The following is a 21,466-nucleotide window of genomic DNA, read 5'->3' as shown; positions in this document are numbered from 1 at the left end:
GAAATTTCCTAACGGTTTTTTACCCAATCCACTGAAAATGGCTCTGATGCGGTGTGCGTACGGGGGCAGCGGTGGGCGGATGGAGTGGGTTGAGAATGGACACAAAGAAATCTTAATGTCAAAATATAAGACAATGAAGGTTTGTCTGGTCTGGAACAGAGGAGGGTGGCAGCAGGAAGCGTTATAAATTTAGCGGAGGTCTGAGAGTTTACAACACAGGACATGTCCGGTCCTACCACCTCCGGATGACAAGATAGCGGAATATTGAGGTCTTTCGGTGCGCGTTCTGAAAGATGTTACCATCAAACGCCAGACAGTTACCATGGGAACGAGCGGGGCGCGGGGAGAGAGTCGGCCAGAATTCTTAATGTGCTTAGAATGTTTCTTCTTCCGGTCCTCTGCTCCTCGCAACCACCACCCCTCTCCTCAGGCCCCCGCCCATTCTGTGGGCTTTCATCATTCTCTTCCCGTTTTCATTCTCTCCTTCTCCGATCTAGGTCGCCATCTTGGACCATGCGTCAAGATGGCGCCCCCTGGTCGCAGCGGCAGAATCCAGGAACGCCAGCAAGACTGCGCGCGCACGTGCTCGGGCGCAGGAGGGTGGGGCAGGGACGTCAAGACGTTGCCCCGCCCCCGGTGGTCGCTCCGCCCCTGGTCCCACTCCGCCTTCCTCGCACCGGGTGAACCCGGAAGTGGAGGAGGAGGCGCGGCGGCGGTGGCCAAGCGGGCAGGCGGTGGCGGAGCCGTGCCCGGAGCGTGTCTGGGGTTGGGGGCGGGGGGTGGGGCTGAGCGGCCTGGGCAGCCTGGCCTGGCCTGGACGGGGCGGGGGAGGCCATGGCCTCGGCAGAGTTGCAGGGGAAGTACCAGAAGCTGGCTCAGGAGTACTCGAAGGTACCCATCGTGGGCGGGGAGTCGGGGGTCCCCGGCCCTGCGGCCTCGGGTTGCCTTGGCAGCGACTTGTCGCTACGGAGGGGGACAGCGGAGAGGGCATGCGAGCGCGCCCCTCCTCTCTCCTCCGCCTCCTCTGTCCACCATTACCTTGCCTCCACCTGCAGCTCCCAGGAGATGGGGCCGGGCGGTGTCTGGGTCCGTGTGCGTTTCTGCGGGAGGGAGCAGCAGTTTGTTTCTTCCTTCTCACTGAACCAGCAGGCTTGGGACTGGGATGTCAGAAATCCTGGCTTCTGCCTCTGGTGCTGGTGGGGAGAGGAAGAGAAAGGTGAGGACCACTCCTCCACTCTTGCCTCCTCAGTTTTCCCAGCCGAGTGATGGGGAAGATCAAGCTTTCTCCCTCCGAACGGGGATGATATGAGGATAAAGAGATACATCTTTCAATTCGGGAGGGTAAATAGAGTCCTGCGTGCAAACTGCTTCACCAGGGATGGGTGGTTACGAATGTATTCAGTGCTCTGGCGAGGTGTTGTCTGGAAATGTTTTTGAAAGCTTGAGTGCTGGCCTGTGCCCTTTTCTCCCTCTTTTTCCCTCGGTCACCAGGAGTGGGGCAGAGCACCCAGCAGGTGCTCAATACATGTTGAATTAAGCAAAATAGGGACCTACTCCTTTGTCGTGTCTATGGCCTCAATCTTTTAAATGATGGAACCCTTTTCTTGGAAAAGGGCGGTGCTGCTTCTGGCTAGGCTGGTTCTGCCTTAAGAATATTCTAATGAAGTATCAAAGCAGAACCTTACATCTTTGGAAATCGATTCAACAGTCATCAAGCTTAGTTTCCAATGATCTTGGCATTCGAGGGGGCAACGGGAAGACTTGGCCCCTTTTTACAGTTTGGAGAAACTGAAACATTTTTTTCTTATGATTTCATTTAACAAATATTCAGGAAGGTGAAATGAAATATTCTTTGAAAAATAAAACTTGTGCCTGAATATACACACTTCAGTCTTTTCACCATCGAATGGGAGCCGTTTGAAATACTATACTTATTCCAACGATGCTACCATTGGGAAAACTTCTTGCATTTCCATCTGAAATTGTCTTAAGAGCCTGTGGCACAATGTCAGTGATGGCAAGTTTTCATCCTCTGAAAGAATATTTTCTTGTTTGAAAGGGCCAGAGGTTGTTTGGAACAAATCCATATGATGAATTGGGGTGGGTGGAGGATTGGCACTACTCAAACTCGGCTCTACTATTTTTGGGTGAAAATGTTTCATGAGTGTAAAGTAGGAAGACTGATTTTCTTCTCTGGAGAGTAAACAAGTTCAGAGGGTAATTCCAAATGGCAAAGGAGAGTTCCAAAAATGTTTTGAGTAGTGACTGAATTGCTAAAATAAGTGTATAGCCTACCAGAAGTAATAAAAACTTTCAAAGATTTTATTCTTTTGCATATGTATGCTCTGTCGTTCAACAGACACTTATTATGTGCCCCCTGTGAATAGTCTGCCAGGGTCTGTTGAGTGAGGCAGAGTTCCAGCTGAAGGAGAACCCTTCAATAGAATGTTCGAACATTGCACATAATTATGATACAGTACAACAAGTGTTAGTTGAGTAGGAGCACAGGAGAGATGGAAGGTAAGAGTAGAAGTCACTTAGATTGTGGAGGAGGGAAGAGGCGGGGACCCGGCCAGTACTCCAGGCATAGGGAACAGGCTGCGTTTGCTGACAGGAAAGCATGGTAAGATACATGGCAGAGAGCGGTGAAATAGGGTTGGAGAGGTAATTTGGACTCCATCATGAACGGTTGTGGATGTCAAATAGAAAGTTAGAACTCTGTCTTTTGAGTAAGGGAGACATGTCAAAAGTTTTTCAACAGGGGAGTGACATTGCTTTTAGGAAGGAAACTGGTAACTATGTGGGAACATGGATTGAAAGAGGGAAAGATTGGTGGAAAGAACACCAGACTGTAGCTCTTAGAATAGTTTTGGGGAAAGTAATGTAGGGTTAAATAAAGTTAGTGACTGTTGAGATGGAGGGGGGGGGGCGAGATTTAGGAATTATGGTTAGAAAATATGATTTAGAATACTTCTTTTTTGAGTGCCTGGTTTGCACACAGCACTAAACTTATGAAGGATATAAGGAGTGTATGAGGCACTCATCCTTGTGTCCTGTTCATCCTGTGGGACATGATGAGTGAGGGAAGACAGAGTTGACCCTGAAGTTCTAAGGTGAGGAAACATGATTACTGCTGACAGAGGATGGCGGGCAGGAAGGTGAGCCAGTTTGGAGCGAAGGGATGTATTAAAGGTGAGATGCAATCATAGCCTTTGAGGCTTGGAAGGCGTGTTAAAGTTATCTTATTCACAGAGTAGCTTGAAGTGGTACTGAGGTAATTGCTGAAAATTTCTAGTGGAGATGGTCGGGCTAAAATCAGGACAAAGGGCAGAGTTTTTGGAATAATTCCCATATAGACAAATAGTTGAACTGTGAGAGTTAATCAGGGTAGAACACTTTAGGTAGACTCTTTGGGGAACACCTGTGGGAAGGATGTGACAGGAGGAGGAGGAGATGCTGAGGAGACTGTAGGAGGTCTGCCACACTTAAGGTTATCTCTTCTGTTGGGCCAGACCATTTTGCATCCTTTTAATTACAATTTGGTGGAAATTTCAGAACACAAGAGAACAGAAATTGGTCAGAAGATTTCATGTGCTTTTTATTCCCTATGAATTCCAGTGACCAGCAATTTCTGGGTAAGATCTATGCCACCTTCAGCCCTGTGCCTATGGAAGGAATATTCTACCTTTTTGTTACCTTCCCTGGTACAGAAATTGTGGGCTGATGTTGAAATCCAGGTACATCTTTCTTTTTCCTTATTCAGGATACAAAGAAGAAAAATTTCCTCTAAATCTGTGGAAGGAGGCCTACATATTAAGAGAGCAGCATGCGTGATCCCTAAACCAAGGACATTTGTAGAATCTTATCGTTCTTATTTAATGCAGATCTCAGCCTGTGTTCCAGGAAGGGGTTCATTTTTTGTTAAGAACTGTGGTCATAATCATCTTTCCTCCTGAGAAGGAGAAAAACAGTCTGAGGAGCTCCCATTAAAGAGACTGAGAGTTTAGTTAGTTAAAAGGTGAACCATGGAGGCCAAAGCAGATGAGAATTTCTGAGGCAGACAGGTTGTTGAAACATAAAGTGTTATAGGAAGGTCACGGTAAGTGGAGATTAAGACCCTACTGGTTTGGACAATTAGCAGATCATTGGAGGCTAAGATTTCAGGGTTAATAGAGTTTGGGGGAGGGAAAAAATGTGTAGAGGCTGCTTTTCAGAGGTTTCTGAAGTTAATGGGTAATAGATGCAAGCTACGTGAAAGAAAGCTAATCAAGTCCTCATTTACTACACTGTAGATTAAGAATCAAAGACCATTTCTTACTTGATGTTTCATCCATGGCCTGCCCTGCGTCTGGTACTTTGGTATCTCGTTATGGAGAGGAGAGGCGAAGAGCTCTTAGTCCTGGCTCATTTGATTTCAGCTGCCTTCTTTGCAGGAGCCCCTGCACTCTTGCCTGGCACCATGTTAAGTGTGTATGCAAATTTCAAGTTCTAACTCTCTTCCAGATGTTTGTGGTACTCTGGGTCAGTGGTTCTCAAAGTGTGGCCCCTGGATCAGCATCATCAGCATCTGGGAACAAGTTAGAAATACAAATTCTTGTGTCTACCCCGGACTTACTCAATCTAATACTGGCAGTCAGACCCAGCAGTCTGTGTTGTAACAAACCCCTCTGGTGATTTGGATGCACACCAGAGTTTAAGAGCCGTTGCTCAAGAAATGGTATCGGTATAGTAGTTTTTGCTCAGATGAGGATAATCTTTTAAAAACTTTTCAAGGCCATAAACATCAATGGGAAAGCCAAAATCCATTATTTCTTTAACAGTTTACCTTGCATTTGATGCTTCTTTTAGTTCTGAAGGCAATTGCCTTTGGGAACCTTCAGACTTTATGCTCTTGGTGTAGAGCTATTCATACTGGGAAAGGGTCAGTTCTGCCTCTGTGTGTTTGCTTTCCAGATAGCAGGGCCAGGCAGAACCTGATTAATTCCACCCTCACCCCCCAAGGGAAACAGACTCTGGAGCTGGATTGGATTAAAATCGATTATCAGTTTTTTTTACCTTGATGTGTAGGGTTGACTGCTACAGTTGGTTTGGAAAACGGCTTTGTCTTCAGGGCTATCCAATGGAACTTTCCATGAGAATGAAAATATTCTCTGTCTGTGCTGTCCAGCAGGGTAACCACTAGCCATGTGGGGCTGTTGAGCATTTGAAATGTGGCTAGCGTGACTGAGGAGCTGAATTTTAAATTGTAATTCATTTTAAATAATTTAAGTTTAAATAGGCGTATGTGGCTGTTGGCTGCTGTGTTGAACAGTGCTACTTTATCCTCTAGACCACTGTATCACAAAAGTCAATTTTTTTTTTCTCACCTGAAACCTTTGTTAAACTGCGGATTCTGGTTCAGTGGGTCTGGGGTGCGGCCTCAGATTCTGTTCCCAGGTGGTGCTGTTGCAGCTGTGTGCAGACCACACTTTGGCTAGCAAGGCCTTGGAAAGACAAAGGGTGTCCTGCTCTTCCTCTTTAATTCAACTGACTAAGCCATCCAGTCACTCATGAGGCAGCTGGACTGCAAGGGTCTGGGTGGGGGGGCGGCGGTTTGTCCTAATGATTTTCCCCGAGTAGGAGTGGGAGAGAGGGTTCCATTTGAGGGCAGGTCTGAGAGGAGAAGGCTTTTTCCTTGCCTCGGTGACAAAATAACCCCACGTAGTACTAGATAGCTGACAGATACTTCATCCCTTTCAAGGCTGAGGAACAAGTAGGTAAAAAGAAAGATTAAGTGGTTTTCCCAGCACTTTAGAATACTTAAAATGTTAGAACTGGAAGAAGTTTTAGGGATCATGCAGGCCAGAGATACTGAAGCTGGGATCTGCACATGGTCTGCAGATGACTTCAGTACTCTGAAGCTTCCATCAGGGTTTTGGTGAGGCTTAGGGATGGGCTTCGGGTTGTCTGTTGCACACATTACTGTGTAATGAAGAAAAGCTATGTGTTTAAAGATTTGTTTTACAGGGTTGCAAAACATGTGTCAATGTCAAAATGTCCATTGCATGAAAACAGCTATGTAAGAGTGGTTCTAACACAGACGATTGTTGAGGATTAGATGAGAAAACTCATACAGGTGACTCATCTCTCTTTCCCCACAAACTCTTCCGAGTTTGTGATTGAAGGTAGTAAATCCCTAATCTTGGGCCAAATAGTCTATCACAGTTTGTCAGAGTGGCGTGAGAGAGATCATAGTTGGCTCGCCACCGCTCTATCCACAGCTTTGTGATAGGCCTGACTGAGGGGCTGTTTCAGAACCAGAGTTACATAGAGCAGGTCTGGACACTATGAGAGTTAGTGTAGAGAGTTAGACTCAGGGCTTGGAGGATCCTTGGTGTCCAAAAGGACCATGAGGTTCAAACCATTTGGAGGAGGGTCTGAGAGATGGACTGTTAAAGTAATGACAGTCTCTTAGATAGTTGTATAATGCGTTACATTTAAACACCTTTTATATGCAGTATTTAATTTGATTAATTAACTACAAATTTAGTAAGTGCCTTCTTTATCCATAGCATTGATCTTTCATCGTAAGCAGGAGCTACAAGGAAGTATACTGTTGTCTCTACCTTGAAGGGCAGTTTAGTTGGCAGGTGGGAGATGAGTATAGAAATCATAATCATAAATCATACATAAATTAGTCATTGTAAAATTCACTACTTTAAAAAGTGTAAGTAAAACCGAACAGTTTAATAAGAGATGTCTTGTTACTAGTAGGTGCCAAAGGATCTTAGGGGCAAGCTCACAGTGCATCACAGGGAGTGGTTAGGAAAGATTTATGCAGACAGTAGGACCAGACGTAGGAAGGAGGCTCCTAGAAGAACAGCTGCGATTTGGGTGGTCAAAATGGGGAAGAGCTGTGCTTTCAAAGTAAGGGTAAGTCTAATCAGAAGATTCCAAGACAATGAAAAATGGGGTTTAAATGGACTAAGAGGGCTTCAGAGTTGGGATTCAGACGTGCTCTTCCTCTACTGAATGGAATAGAAGAGCTTGGTGCCCAGCTGCTGGAAATAGGCTATGTTGTCTTCTGGAGACTTTTTCTGTCCTAATGGAGACTTCAGGGCAATGGTTTCTCAGTTATGTCCGTGTGCATCAGAGTCTCCGTACTTGTCTCCTAGAGGCATTAGTGACCATCTGGTGACCTCATAGCTATTTAAAATAGAAACACTGTGCATTGCCTCCTCTCTGTGGTAAATGCTGGTGAGAAGGATAGATTCTAAAGACCAGACTGATCACAGCAGTGTCAGCATTTGACAAGCTGTTGGTTCAGTAACACAGACGTGCGGCAGTAGAGATGATGAAATGCAGGAAAATGCCAAATGCCACAAAGTGTAGTTAATATGGCAATGGAATATGCCGAGCTTGTCATTGTCATCCTGTTTACCTACTAAATAATAGGAAAGTATTTTAGATGAATATTTCTAAAAGAGCTTCATTTTCTGTTAAGCAGTTTCATTGAAACCATGTTTGAATTATCAGTTTAGCAAACAGTATTTTCCAAAAGAAAATTCAAATCAGTTTTCATTATAATCAAGTTCCAAACAGCAGTAATTTAAAAGTTTTGTTTTGCTTTTTTTAAAATTATAGGCATTTTATTTATTTATTTATTTATTTTTCGGTGAGGAAGATTGGCCCTGAGCTAACATCTGTGCCAATCTTCCTCTATTTTGTATGTGGAATGCCGCCACAGCATGACTTGATGAGTGGTATGTAGGTCCATGCCCGGGATCCGAACCCCTGAACCCTGGGCCGCCGAAGCAGAGCCCTTGAACTTAACCACTGTGCCACTGGGCCAGCCGCTTGTTGTGCTTTTTAACAAAGTAGGCTGTTCAGTTTGTTTTAAAGTGGCTTTTAAGTGTGCCTTAGAAATGAAAGGTGAGGTTCTTTTTTTTTAAATCGCTGTGGTTCTGGTCCTACAGAAAAGTACCAGTTCACCAGATTTCAAGCTTTATCCCCATTGAAGCAGTCATTAGGAGCTTCTAAATTCCACACAAAGAAGACATGTAAGATCATAGATTGGCAGTGTTTTCTTTTCTTTGAGGAAGATAGCCCTGAACTAACATCTGCCGCCAATCCTCCTCTTTTTTCTGAGGAAGATTGGCCCTGAGCTAACATCTGTGGCCATCTTCCTCTATTTTATATGTGGGATGCCTGCCACAGCATGGCCTGATAAGTGGTGCATAGGTCTGCGCCTGGGATCCAAACTGGTGAACCCTGGGCATCTGAAGTGGAACGTGCGAACTTAACTGCTACGCCACGGGGCTGGCCCAAGATCATAGATCAAAGTTAGGATGAGGTATGAGATGAAACCCAAAGATGAAGTAGTATGGCTGTCTTTTGGCTATATGGGTTTGAAAGTATTTATTGAATTCTGTTACCCAGGGTAGCATGTTATCCGGGAATATGTTGATAATGATTAAAAAGTAGAATACTGCATGATGAAAGTCAACGTTAAGTGATATTTCTCTATTCTGAAATTCTAGGGCAGAGGTCCCCAAACTTTTTCTGTAACGAGCCTAATAGTAAATGTTTTAAGCAGGGGGCCATACGGTTCCTGTTGCAACTACTTGTCTCTGTCATTGTAGCTCAAAAGCAACCATAGACAATACATAATGAATGAATGCGGCTGTGTTCAATAAAACTTTAAAATAGGTAGCAGGCCAATTTGGCCCACCAGCCTTGGTTTGCCAGCCCTTGTTCTAGAGAGTTTAATGTCAATACTACATTTTCTTTTAATAGGAAATACTAGCATTGCTAGGTATCTTTTATCTTCCCTTTTAAATTATAAGTTCTTTGAAAACAGGGCCCACTTCTTTTACTTCTTTTTCTCCTACGTATCATTTAGCACAATGCCTTACACCAGGCAAACTATAAGAAATGTTATCTGTTGTCCCTTTGGTTCTTTTCTAGTAATAGGAGCTCTGTTTCCACTGGTGGAGCACTTTATGGTTTAGAAAGTGCTTTGACATAGATTTCTTCTCTGATTCTCACAGCAACCTCAGAGGAAGGAAGATAGCGTAGATGTATTCACCCGTTTTATAGACAATATAGCTGCGGCTCAGAAAGGTCAAGTGAATTTTCCAAGTTTATATTGTCTAGCAAATGACAGAGCAAGATGTGGGTCTTCTTTCTGTTGTGGTAGTGAACTGTGATCTTTAGCTTTCTAAAAATAGAAGCAGCTCATCTTTTTAGTCTGTCTTTTGCTCAAACTGTTGAATTGCCTGCAGTATTCCTGCTTTTCTTCTTAGAATCTTAGCTAAATTTTTATTGAGTTTCAAATACTCAGTTTAAGGTTTATTATTCAAATATTCCAACTTTTGGCACAGAAAAGGGTCGTTTCTGTTCTCTGTTCTCAGAAGACAGGTCTGAGCTGTGCAGAATTAGAAGTGGATTTTTTTTTAAAGCTCATAGATATATAGTCATTCCATTCCTTCAGTTTCTCATAGAAGAACCTGATCTTTCATGGTCTCTGTACTGAGCCCTCAGCATATTAGTCTGTTAACCTTTTTTTTTTTGGCTACATTGGACTTACATATTTATTCCTACAAGCTATGTGTTCTCCTTTCTGAGAACTTTCCTCTTACTACAGAATTAGATTTTACCTTTTAAAACCCTGCCATTGGTGGTTATGCAGATGTGTACATAAGTAAAAATTCATCATGCTGTATACTTTTTATTTGTATACTTTATTTAAAATAAAGTTATACCTCAAATTAGAAAAATTAACTATGAAAAAAAAGCCCAAGTTCTGCCTCTTCTCCAAAGGCTTTCCCCACCTCTCCAGCCCACTGCTATTCTCATTTGTAGGTAGCTTTATAAAATAGTAGCCAGTATTGTCTGTTGCCATCATGACTCTGAAGTCAAAACTGCTGGGGTCTGAATCTCAGTACTGCCACTTACCTTCTCTGTACCTCAGTTTGCTCATCTGTAAAATGGAAATAATTATAGTACCTCCTTCATGGGGTTGTGAGGATTAGAGGAGGTAATATGTGAGAAGCACTCAGGGCAGTGCCTGGTGTGTAACGAGCATTCAAATGTTAGCTGCTATTATTATTAATTTCCAAATTGAGCCTGCTGCTTAGTTGCTTTTGTACGTTGCCTCAGCTGATGCCTGATAACAAGTCTACCACTCCTAAGGCCACTGCTGCTGATGACATTTGCATGACTAATATTAGACACAGTGTCCCACTGGATATGTTGATGCCCTGCCTTTTGATTTTCTGTACAATTCTTATTCCATAATTAGTCCAATTGTATGTATTTTACAAATGAATGGTGTGCCAGAGTTTCAAGGAAAATGGCATATTCAGTTTATTTATTGTATTAGTTTTTATTTAAGGAGGTGACTTGGTTTCGTAGAAAGAACTGTGTACTGGAAGTCTAGGTCTCAATTTTGTCACTGATTAGTTTTATGTCATAGGGCAGCTCAGCCTCTGTGTCCTTCTGTACAATGGCAGAATGATGGTATCTGCTATCCTCTTTGGGGCTAATATTTTTATTCTCATATATATGTGAAAAGATAGTTATTCAGTGTAATGATTCCTGCAAAGTAATGGTAAGTGATTTCCTTGCTGTAAGTGATTGTTTTATATTAAAAGTTAATTATTGTGTCCTCTGTTTTCAGCTTCGGGCTCAGAATCAGGTCCTGAAAAAAGGTGTTGTGGATGAACAAGCAAATTCTGCTGCTTTAAAGGTATGCCATAGGCGCTTTGTGTTGTGAGGGTTAAGTTAGTGTTTGGTGATGCTCCAAGCAGGGACTTGAGCTGGTTCTCCGGGTTAAAGTCCCAACTCTGACACTGATTCACAAGGGTTAGGGGAGGTAATGTAGTTTTTGTGTTTAACTCTCCTGCTTGCTTAGGTATGAATGTGATGTGCTTTGATTTCCTTGCTAAAAATTACAAAAAAGTATTACTCGACTTTTAATGCATTCCTCTTATACCTCAAGGCCCTTATTTAGTTAAATTCACTGGATTACTGGGGCTTCTTTTCTGTCTTCCTCACTAGACATCGTTCTCACGGGGCTCTGTCATATTCATATTTATATCCCTAGCATTCAGCTGATGGTTGTCCCCTCATAAATGGATTTGAAAGCGTGAATCATTTAGTCCATCAATCTTGCTTTTGGGTTGAGCTATTTAATAATAATAACCTGTGTTAATCAGGGCACTCTGAGTGATACATTTTCCCGTCAGCACCTTTGTTAACTGAAGGGAGAAATATAATAGGAGATGAAGGAATTTGTTTCTACGTCATTCTAGTAGGCGTGTAATAAATATTGCTTAGTGATATTCTTAATTGGATTAATTAATTCTAGGGTATGGATTCCTTCTTGGCCAAGTTTCAGATAAATATACTGCCTACCTCATTCTTTCACTTTCTCCCTTGCTCCCTCATTAGACAAAAGAGATTAGGATTCGCTTTACTCTTACCTCTTTTTGAAGTAGCCCCCAACAAGTAACGCATCCTAGGTGGTTCTACTTAGGTAACCAAGACCGAGAAATATGTCCTTTTACTTAGCCAGTGTTGGAGACAACACTAGAGAACTCCCCCTCTTCTGGTGCTGTTCTCAACAGACTCAGGGCTGAGATGGTTCAGAATACCTAACTCATACTCCCAAAGCTCTCTGCACCCAAGCCAAGATTATAAAAAAGAAGCTTTATAGTCAGGATTTGTTAGTTAAGTTATTATTTTGCCTGAATCATTGAAGAAATGATCCTTACATCTCCTAATGATGTTTAAAACCTACTACTGGGGAAAGTAGTATTATCTATCCTAGTATCTATCCTAGTATCTAGTATTATTATCCTAGCTTATCTTAGGAGCCAGCTCTGGTGTTTGAACACCTTCCTGTTGTTGGTTGTGTTTGATTAACTCTGTGATAGTGGCCCCAGTGGTGATGGTGACAGCAAGTTCCATTTATTGAGCACTCACTGTGTGTCAGCCATTGAGCTAAGTACATTACATCTGTAGGGGAGGAAAACTTTTCCATTCTCCCTTCTAGGTTCTTTGGCTGGTCTGATAATTAAATTGATATAAGATAGATTAACAGGAGAAAAAAACCAAATTCATATGTATGGGAACCCGAAAGATATGAAGCTCTAGGAAGAGACCAAAGCTGGCAGCTTTTGTGTCTTTTAGACAAAGAAACAATGAATTTGTGAAGAATTGTCAAGACAAAGGGGTTTGGGCCTGGGGTAGTAAATTAGTGAAGAAGTGACGCAGTTTGTTTATGCAGCCTTCTCGGCCTTGAAGTCTCTATCTCGGGCCATAAAGATGCCTTCTTTCCTCCAGGTGTAGGGAGGGTACCTTGCACATGGGGAATTTATTTCATCCTTTCAGGGGGACAAAGCAGGGTCAGAGTGCCCTTCTTGTACTGGCTCTTTTTTTAAGTAACTTTAATTCAAAATCAATATGCCAAAATGGTGTATTTTGGGGCGGTATATTCTGCTCTCCCTCGCAACCATTATCTCCTTTAGTCTTCACAACAACTTTATGAGAGCAGGTAACGTTATTATCATCCCCATTGCGGAAACTAGGGTTTATAGACAGGTTGTCTTCTGAAATCAATGATTGGTTAATGGAGAGAGAGCATTAGTCAACTAGTGATTGACTAATTCTAAGGATATAAAGAGATTACTTTTTGTTTTACTGTTCATATAATTACAGTAAGTGGCAGTTTGCTGGTTTCCTTGATGGGAATGTTAGGATGTCCTCTGTTATAGTAGGCTTTTGATTATATTGGGTTTGCCTCTTCAGTGAGTTGTTAGATATGGTATATATTCATTGATTTGAATTTCTTTTAATTTAAAGTATATGATAATTTGAATATGGGCTGGGCCTAAGTTTACTTTTGAACTTCAAATAAAAATTAAGGGCTTATCAAACAAACAGTAGACAAGAAAATGTTTTCTACTTAATGGAGGCGCGTTGTTCTGTCCCTCCAGCCCTGCTCTCAGGATGCAGGCAGTCAGTGCAGTGCGACTCCAGCCTGTGCCTTTTAGGTTGTGTTTCCATGTGCTTGAACTACCTATCAGTAAAACTTGATCTCTTAGCTTTACAGTAGTTTTCCAGCGAATAATAAAGATACGGTAATAAAAGTACAGTTCTGTAAATACAGAATAGTTTATGGCCATGTGCATTTGATTACCAGTGAATACAAGGTTGTCAGAACATCATAAGTAAGATGCGGTTAGAATAATATATATTTTTAAGTAGAATAAAACTAAAATTTCTTTAATTTTCGATTTTCTTACCCCATAATGGTATAAACAGTACAGAATGGTCAGCAGAAGGTGTGTTATTTAGATTTTAGATTTTGCTTCTGTTTTCACTTAACTGTAAAGTGAATTGATATAGAACAGCATCTGACAGGAAAATATTCTTGTGTCAGGATAACATTGATTTTTATCTTTGATAGGTCAGAATAGTTTAAAGTAAAATTAAGGGTGTTGAAAAGACTTCATTTTGACTGACTTAATTTCAGGGAGGACTTAGAGAAAAAAATGAATACAAATATATTTCTTCCATTCTTGCTCACAGAAGGGTGTGTCATTAGTGAGTCTACGATTCTCTTTAAAAATTCAAATTTATCAATTTGTAGCCTTGGGCTTTGTGTCTGTTCATTGTCGGACACATATAGAGTTTTGGATGTTTTGCTTTAAGTTAATGACTGCCTGTTACTTTAGTATATATATATTCTTTTTATTTTATTTTTAGATTTAATTGACTTGGCCAGAAAATGATTTTGTTACGAAACAGAGCTAAAAACATAAGAACTGGAATAATAAACAGACAGCTTGAATTCCCTAAAGCAAGAGGTTTTGATTTTATTTTGGTGAAACAAAAAATTTTTTTTCATTTTTAAACCTTAAGGCTAAATGATAAGGAGTGGTCTGTTTTCACTTTGATGTAGGAACAACTGAAAATGAAGGATCAGTCACTGAGGAAACTACAGCAGGAAATGGACAGTTTAACATTTCGAAATCTGCAGCTTGCCAAGAGGGTAGAACTACTTCAAGATGAACTGGCTCTCAGTGAGCCCCGAGGCAAGAAAAACAAGGTAGGTCAAGTAAAAGCAAGTTAGTGTGACCTTGTAGTTAGAAACAGACATCTACAGGCCATCCTGGTTTTAGCAGAAGACCCCACCTCCAAATTCTCTAATGTTCTGTTATTGCACCTGGATTTGGATCAAGAAAGCAGACATTTACTATTAACATATACTAAGTATTGGAGGCATTTTCATATGAAAGTGAGTTTTATAGAATTTATTAGGAGCAAATATGTACATAGTTGATTTAGTGACTGAGAAAAGTGAATGGAATATCTCATATTGGTCAGAATTATTAATGTTTCTCAGTTACACCAAGTTGCCAGTAACCCGAGGTAGGGCGAATAAAATGAGAGGCACTGTCAAAGCGTACCTGCTCCAGTGAAAGTAGCGGTCGAAATACTCATACCTTAGGCTTGTGAGTTTGCTGCAGTTATATTTTCTTAGAGTTTATTCTTATGGGGCCAATTTAGTATTTTTGTCCTGAGATGTAAAAGTAAATTTTTTTCCTTATGGTTTTATGTAGTGAGGAAAGATTCTTACTGCTCCTAAGATGGATGATCCGGTACTTTTGAATATTCTGTGATTAAGAAGTTTCTTTCTTTCTTTTAAGAGCAGGAGGTAGTGATTGAGTCTTTAAGTCTTGTGTGTATATAGGACAGCACCCCACAAATGTGTGGAATTGAGGCAGTGATAAGAGCATGTAGGCGGGAGGAAGAGGGCCCACAGTAACTTGGAAGCGGCGCCGTGTGGAGGGAAGAGCCGTGTGGAGGAAGGCTTTGGAGTTAAGCCCAGGCTTGAATTCTTTGTCTGCCATTTATAGTCCTATGACTTTAGGCAAATCTTTTAGACTTGCAACCTCAGTTTCTCCATCAGCAAAGTGGGGATGATGTTCTCAGGTTTGTTGTTGGGGTTAAATGGGATCATGCAAAAGTGCCTAGGATTGTATTTGCCAGATGATGGTTGGGCGACATGATTATGTGTTAGTACCTTTCCATATGCATTTCCCCTACATGGGAGAATTCTCTAGAGTGGTAATTTTCAAATAAATGGGGAGCAGAGAGGGCAAAACAGGTATGTATTAGAATCACTTGGGAAACTGTCAAAAATATCTGTGCTGGGGCCGGCCGTGGCCGAGTGGTTAAGTTCGCTCTCTCCAATTCAGTGGCCCAGGGTTTTGCCAGTTTGGGTCCCGGGCATGGACATGGCACTGCTCATCAGGCCATGTTGAGACGGCGTCCCACATGCCACAACTAGAGGGACCCACAACTAAAACATACAACTATATACTGGGGGGCTTTGGGGAGAAAAAAAAATGTATCTGTGTTCTAGAAATTCTGAAAGACTCTTGGGGACGGAATAGCCATGCTCTCCAGGTTGGTAAGACCCACTGCTGGGCTGATTTAGCAGAGGTTCGGGTGTAAGACTTCTGATCTACTATTAATTAAAGCTTTCCAGATTTGGAAGCACTAAGGACCCAGAATATGTCCTTCAGCAGTGTTCTTTATGCACCAAACACGATGGATGTTTAATTTTTTTTTAAATAGCTACCTTCATCTGCAAAGGGCTTTTTAATTGTTGGTTCACATTGGATCAGTAGGTGACTTCATTTTAAGTGAAGAGTGAGGGTGACAAGAAGGGCAGAGAAGGGTGGTGACTGATGTCTGAACACAGTTTCATTGTTAGGCTGAAAACGTTCTCAGTTCTGGTATCCCATGAAAACAAATGTTCATTATTGGCTCTTTTACATAGTGCTTTTCTATGTAGAAAAAGCTAATATTGGTAAAAAAGAAAAAGAAAGGTATTTTTCATAATCTTTGAGCTTTTTCCTTCTGTTTATTTATAACAGCTTTATTTTATACGTTGTATTTTATAAAAAATAAGAATGTATAAAGTTTTGTATAAATTTATCTTTATGAATGCTGTTAAGTAATTTATTACAATTTCTTAAAGAAATTTAATAACTCAGACTCATGGAATTCCTTAAACTGTCATTTCCCAAACTGAAAGATCAAATCGAAATGATATGTATTAGCATATTTGTGTTGCTAGCTTTCTGGGTCTACTCTGTCTTCCAACAGAACTTCTCCTGAATTCATCTACAAAGAATAGTGAGCCGTATCTGTTCTTTTTTTTTCTTTTTAAAGCTTTCCTGCCCATTGCAATATTTGCAGTTCCAACTTGTGTCACTTAGGGAAGTTAAATGATGGACTGTATACCTTCTGCAGGATTGTTGAGAATGGTGAACACGTAGAAGAGACAAGCTACTAAGGTGATAGAGAATCTGTGTACCTTAGGATGTTTCTCTAAAGGATGAAAGTTATGTGGACATAACTTATTCTTTCCATCAGAAAAGTGGAGAATCTTCTCAGTTGAGTCAAGAGCAGAAGAGTGTCTTTGATGAAGATCTGCAAAAGAAGATAGAAGAGAATGAACGGTTGCATATACAAGTGAGAAAATCTTTCTGTTTTTCCGTATGAATTAAAAAATGGGTTGTATGATTTGGGAATGTGGAAAAACCACTGCAAGATAGAGTGTTTTGCATATGTGCGGGTGTTTTAATGTCTTCTATGGTTGTTAGGTATATATGTCACTGTCATTTAATTCATTTCTTAAATCTCATTCATATCTTAAGATGGGCGTGTGCTTTGAAGTATGCATTTGTTTAGAGGACAGCAGAATAACTTGTAACTTAACAATACAGAAATATTCTGGGCACTATTCATTTTCTATAGGAAGTGACTGAGTGGCTCACTTAGATGGGGGCTTATCAATAAGTAGCGTTGTTTTTTAGTTTATTACTGTTTAGTTGGTTTTTATCTCTTCACCTCTTAGTCTGTAAGGTCTATTAGAGTTTGGACCATGTTGGTTTGTATACCCAGCCCCAGGACTGGGCCTCACTTGTGGCAAGCCCTCAAGTGTTTATCGAATGTTGAATAATCAATGTCTGCCTCCAAACATTCAGTGTACTGTAAGAGTCATAATGTAGTCTTCCCGACTATGCCTCCTGATTTTTTTTGTGAAATGGTGAGAATAGTCAAACGGTAAGAAATAAATATGTATTAATTCTCAGTCTTTGAAATTGTTAAAAAAAAAAACAAAGAATTTTGACCTCAGTGCATTTCATGTTGTTGTTAGTGCCGTCAAGTTGATTCTGACTCCTAGCGACCCAGTGTATAGCAGAGTGGAACAGTGCCCGGTTTTTTTGTGCCATCCTCTCAACTTCCTGTACTGTATCAGACAACGCTCCCCTGCTATTCATAGGGTTTTCACGGCTGATTTTTTTGCAAGTGGGTGGCCAGGTTCTTCTTCCTAGTCTTTCTTAGTTTGGAAGCTCTGCTGAAACCTGTCCACCATGGATCACAGACACTGCTGGTATTTGAAATATTGGTGGCATAGCTTTCAGCATCACAGTAACACACAGCTGCCCAGTATGACAACTGACAGGTGGGTGGTGTGGTTCGCTGACCAGGAAACAACCCCGGCTGTGGTGGTGAGAACGCCAAATCTTTTTTTTCTTTGTTTGTTTTTTGTTTGTTTGTTTTTGTTTTTTTTGGAGGAAGATTAGCCCTCAGCTAACTACTGCCAGTCCTCCTCTTTTTGCTGAGGAAGCCTGGCTCTGAGCTAACATCCATGCCCATCTTCCTCTAGTTTATACGTGGGACGCCTACCACAGCATGGCTGCCAAGCAGTGCCATGTCCGCACCCGGGATCTGAACCAGCGAACCCCGGGCCGCCGAGAAGCGGAACGTGGAGAACGCCAAATCTTAACCACTAGACCACAAGGGCTGGCATTTGTGTTACGTATTTGTAGTTCGTAATTAGTATTGGATTCTCATTAAGGAAAAGAGCTTTACCTGTTTTAGGAATAATGTCTGTTTGAATTTTGATTATTTAGTTGCAGAAGTTAGGCTAGTAGAAAACTTATACCCTGGTCAGTTGAATTCTCTGTGTGCCAGAAATTGACATAGAAGTTCATGAGACCGAGAGGAAGGAGGTGTAGGCTTTGGAGTCGATCTCCTGTGGTCAAATCTCATTTCTACTGTATTTTAGCTATGAGCCATTTGACAAGTTGTGTAGCCCTTTTAAGCTTCGGCTTCCCCTTCTCTAAAGGAGGGATGACAATAGCACTCCTTCTGACATGCTGTGAGGATTCAGTGAGATCAGGCCTGTGCGGGTTTTGCGTAGTGAGTGTGTGGAACCATATGGAAGTTCCTCAATGAACAGACACTGCTGTTGTGTTTCTCTTTGTTTGTATATGTTAGGATATTGTGAGATGAGGAAATGGTCTTTTATTTTCAGTTTTTTGAAGCTGATGAACAGCACAAGCATGTGGAAGCAGAGCTGAGGAGTCGGCTGGCCACTCTGGAGATGGAGGCGACCCAGCACCAAGCCGTGGTTGACGGCCTGACGCGGAAGTACATGGAAACCATTGAGAAACTGCAGAACGACAGGGCCAAACTAGAAGTAAGCCCCGCTGTTGGTGAGAGCACGTTAAGAAATAGTCAAGACTTTTGTAAATCATCTGAGCACTTTATAGAACACAGAGGTAGTCATTCAAGGTGAGACTGTTGCCTGTAGCATCTCCTGAGTTTGCCCTCGTCTATAGCCTGAGCCATCTGCTTTTCTTTTTTTTTCTAAAATTCAGGTAAAATCTCAGACTCTGGAAAAGGAGGCCAAGGAATGTCGGCTTCGAACAGAAGAATGGTATGTGAAATGTGAATTCCAAGGGGCCCTGAAGTAAGAACCAGAAGACTTGAGTTTGGGTTTAGCAGCTCCTCTGTCTTAATTTTCTCACATTTGAAATGAGACAGGAGTAGGTAATCTTCACGGTCCTTTTCAATTCCGTTGTCTCTGGGGCCTTATGCATTCTTGGTAGAGTGGCTTGTGCATTAATCCTCAACCTGCACATGATTTGGGCTGTGGCAGAAAGCGTTCTGGGGCTCCTCTACTGAGGACTGGATACTTCCTGTTTCAAACTACACTGAAGAGAGGGCCTTCTGATAGTCCAGGCGGGAAAACTGACTAATAATCACATCACTGTGCCAACCTTTTGATGGTACATTTTGAATAAAATAGAGGTTATGTGAGCTAATTTGGAGATAGCTAAATCTTAAAATTAAAATATTATTTATCAATGGGTGGTAAAAGCATACTCCCACTTTTATTTGATAAATGACATAATATCTTAGGTTTTAAGAGGATCAATCAAGTGAATTTCTTACTTGAATTTAGTTGCACTAGTAGAATTACATGCATGGTTTAGATGTGTACCTATGCTCATAATTGATTCAAAACCAGAAAATTTGTCAGATTTTGAGCTCAAGGGAAAAAAACCTGATATACTTAAAAAAACACTTTACTGTAATACATGAACAAACATTTATGTGTCGTAAAGAGAAAATTTATGATTTTGAAAGGGCTTGAAGATTACTTTGAGCTTGGGGAAATAAACTTAAGATTGTATAAGATACTGAGACTGTGATAAATTCTTTGAAACTTCACCATCGTTCAACGGAAGTCTCAGGGGCTTTTGAATCAAGGCATTTTTCTTATCCTCATCTTTTAGCAGTTCTCTACCACCAAGAGTATCCCAGGTGTCAGGCACAAGTCTCTGAAAGCCTGATACCAGCTGTTGAGGTAACAAGCAAATGAGGCTTCGTGGTCTGATTGGTGATAATGTGGTTTTGTATTTTTTTCTTTCAGTCAATTACAGTTAAAGAATCTTCATGAAGATTTGTCAGGTAGATTAGAGGAGTCCTTATCAATCATCAATGAAAAAGTACCTTTTAATGATACAAGTAGGTATTATGTACAGTTTTCTATTATTTGCAACTTTGAACCTGTGATAGCCAACTAGTCAAAATAATTTCTAATCTGTTTGGCAAAAAACTTCATTGGCCCAATAGAGGATTGCTTTCTTTTTGTTCTTTTGATCAGCTTTGGCCCTCATATTTTATAGGGAGATTTTAAATTGTCATGTAACTACTCCAAAGCCAGCATTCTTGGAAGAAGCCCAAATCCACATTTTTTTATTGCATGTATTTAGTATATCCCAAGGTAAAAACCAACCTGTGTGTGAAGTACCTGAAAATTTGTATAAAAAAGTTGTTCATAGTGCAGTGGGGGCAGTAGGAGGTGGATCTTTTCAGCCTGGTATCTCCTGGGCGTGGACAATCCCCAGTAATACTTGGGGAGCTGACGCAGATAAGTGCTGCTTCCTGTTCATCCTGGGAATGGTCTGGTAATGTACACAGCCAAGAGCAACAAAAAGAACTTAAAGAAAAAATCAACTTAGATGTATAGTAAGGGCTGATTTCATAACATTTAGACAAGAATCAAATCAGAACCTTGAAAACAGAAAATATTTAATCGTTTGGATTTTGAAACTTACATTCACATAAGTTTGCATTTCATTTTTTACAGTCACATGATTGAAATTAATTTTTTGCTTCTCCTAAATTTTTCTTAGGGAAGACCTAAAAAAAGAGGAAGGAGAAGACATCAAAGAAAAACAGCAGTGTGATCTCATGCTGAAATCACAATATGTCATTAGTATATTAAAAACCTAAATTCCTCTGAAAACAAACACCTGGTTCTAGTTTCTATGTTAATATAAATAGCATGAGCATACTTTGATCCACTAGACTTGAAACTTTGGGCTTTCATTTTCCCTTTAATCGTTGTATCAATCAGTCATCAGGTTCTAATAATTTTCTTCTGAATCTCTTTGGATTTATCTTTCCTATTCCAATATTAATTGTCACCCTGCTTTAGATCCTTAGCATGTCAATGTGGGTTACTTCTTTTTTGTTGTTAGTGCCATGGAGTTGATTGTGACCCCTAGCGACCCTGTATACGGGAGAGTGGAACCCTGTCTGGTCTTTTTGCACCATCCTCTCACCTTTCATCGCTGTATTAGACAATGCCCCACTGCTATTCATAGGGTTTTCGTGGCCGATTTTTTCAAAAGTGGGGGGCCATGTCCTTTTTCCTAGTCTGTGTAGTCTGGAAGCTCTGTTGAAACCTGTCCACCATGGGTGACCCTGCTGGTATTTGAAATACCAGTGGCATAGCTTTCAGCATCACAGCAACATGCAACCACCACAGTATGACAACTGACAGACAGGTGGTGTCGTTCCCTAGCTGGGAAACAAACCTGGGCTTTGGTGATTACAGCGCCGAATCTTAACCACTAGACTGCCAGGGCTGGCTTTACTTCTTTTAGTTCCAAAATATTTAGGGATCATTTGCTGAGTGCCCAGATGGGTAGGTAGCATAGGGGGATGTAAAAATTTATAAGACAAAAATCTCTACCCTCAAGGAATTTATAATCCAGTAGGGGAGAGAGAATATATAGAAATATCTAAAATATAAGCTAAA

At 41.1% G+C, this 21,466-nt stretch overlaps 1 protein-coding gene across 2 annotated transcripts in view; it reads left to right on the top strand.

Annotated features, from left to right (window-relative positions):
* The first annotated feature begins 642 nt into the window (after positions 1 to 642).
* PPP1R21 (protein phosphatase 1 regulatory subunit 21) overlaps positions 643 to 21,466 on the top strand; it is a 58,065-nt gene continuing 37,241 nt past the window's right edge. The window contains exons 1-7 of one of the 2 annotated variants that reach the window (XM_014847922.3): positions 643 to 891; positions 10,661 to 10,729; positions 13,949 to 14,095; positions 16,435 to 16,533; positions 18,386 to 18,550; positions 18,732 to 18,790; positions 19,790 to 19,884. In XM_014847922.3, the coding sequence (XP_014703408.1) occupies positions 835 to 891; positions 10,661 to 10,729; positions 13,949 to 14,095; positions 16,435 to 16,533; positions 18,386 to 18,550; positions 18,732 to 18,790; positions 19,790 to 19,884 (691 nt within the window). In that variant the 5' untranslated portion in view covers positions 643 to 834. Of the gene's footprint in view, positions 892 to 10,660; positions 10,730 to 13,948; positions 14,096 to 16,230; positions 16,534 to 18,385; positions 18,551 to 18,731; positions 18,791 to 19,789; positions 19,885 to 21,466 lie in introns of both variants that reach the window. The other variant, XM_070512138.1, reaches the window with a different exon arrangement.

Source organism: Equus asinus, chromosome 6 (assembly GCF_041296235.1).
Source record: "Equus asinus isolate D_3611 breed Donkey chromosome 6, EquAss-T2T_v2, whole genome shotgun sequence".
Taxonomy (NCBI): Eukaryota; Metazoa; Chordata; class Mammalia; order Perissodactyla; family Equidae; genus Equus; species Equus asinus.
The sequence above is the reverse complement of the archived record's forward strand: the minus strand, read 5'-3'. Positions and strand labels throughout refer to the sequence as shown.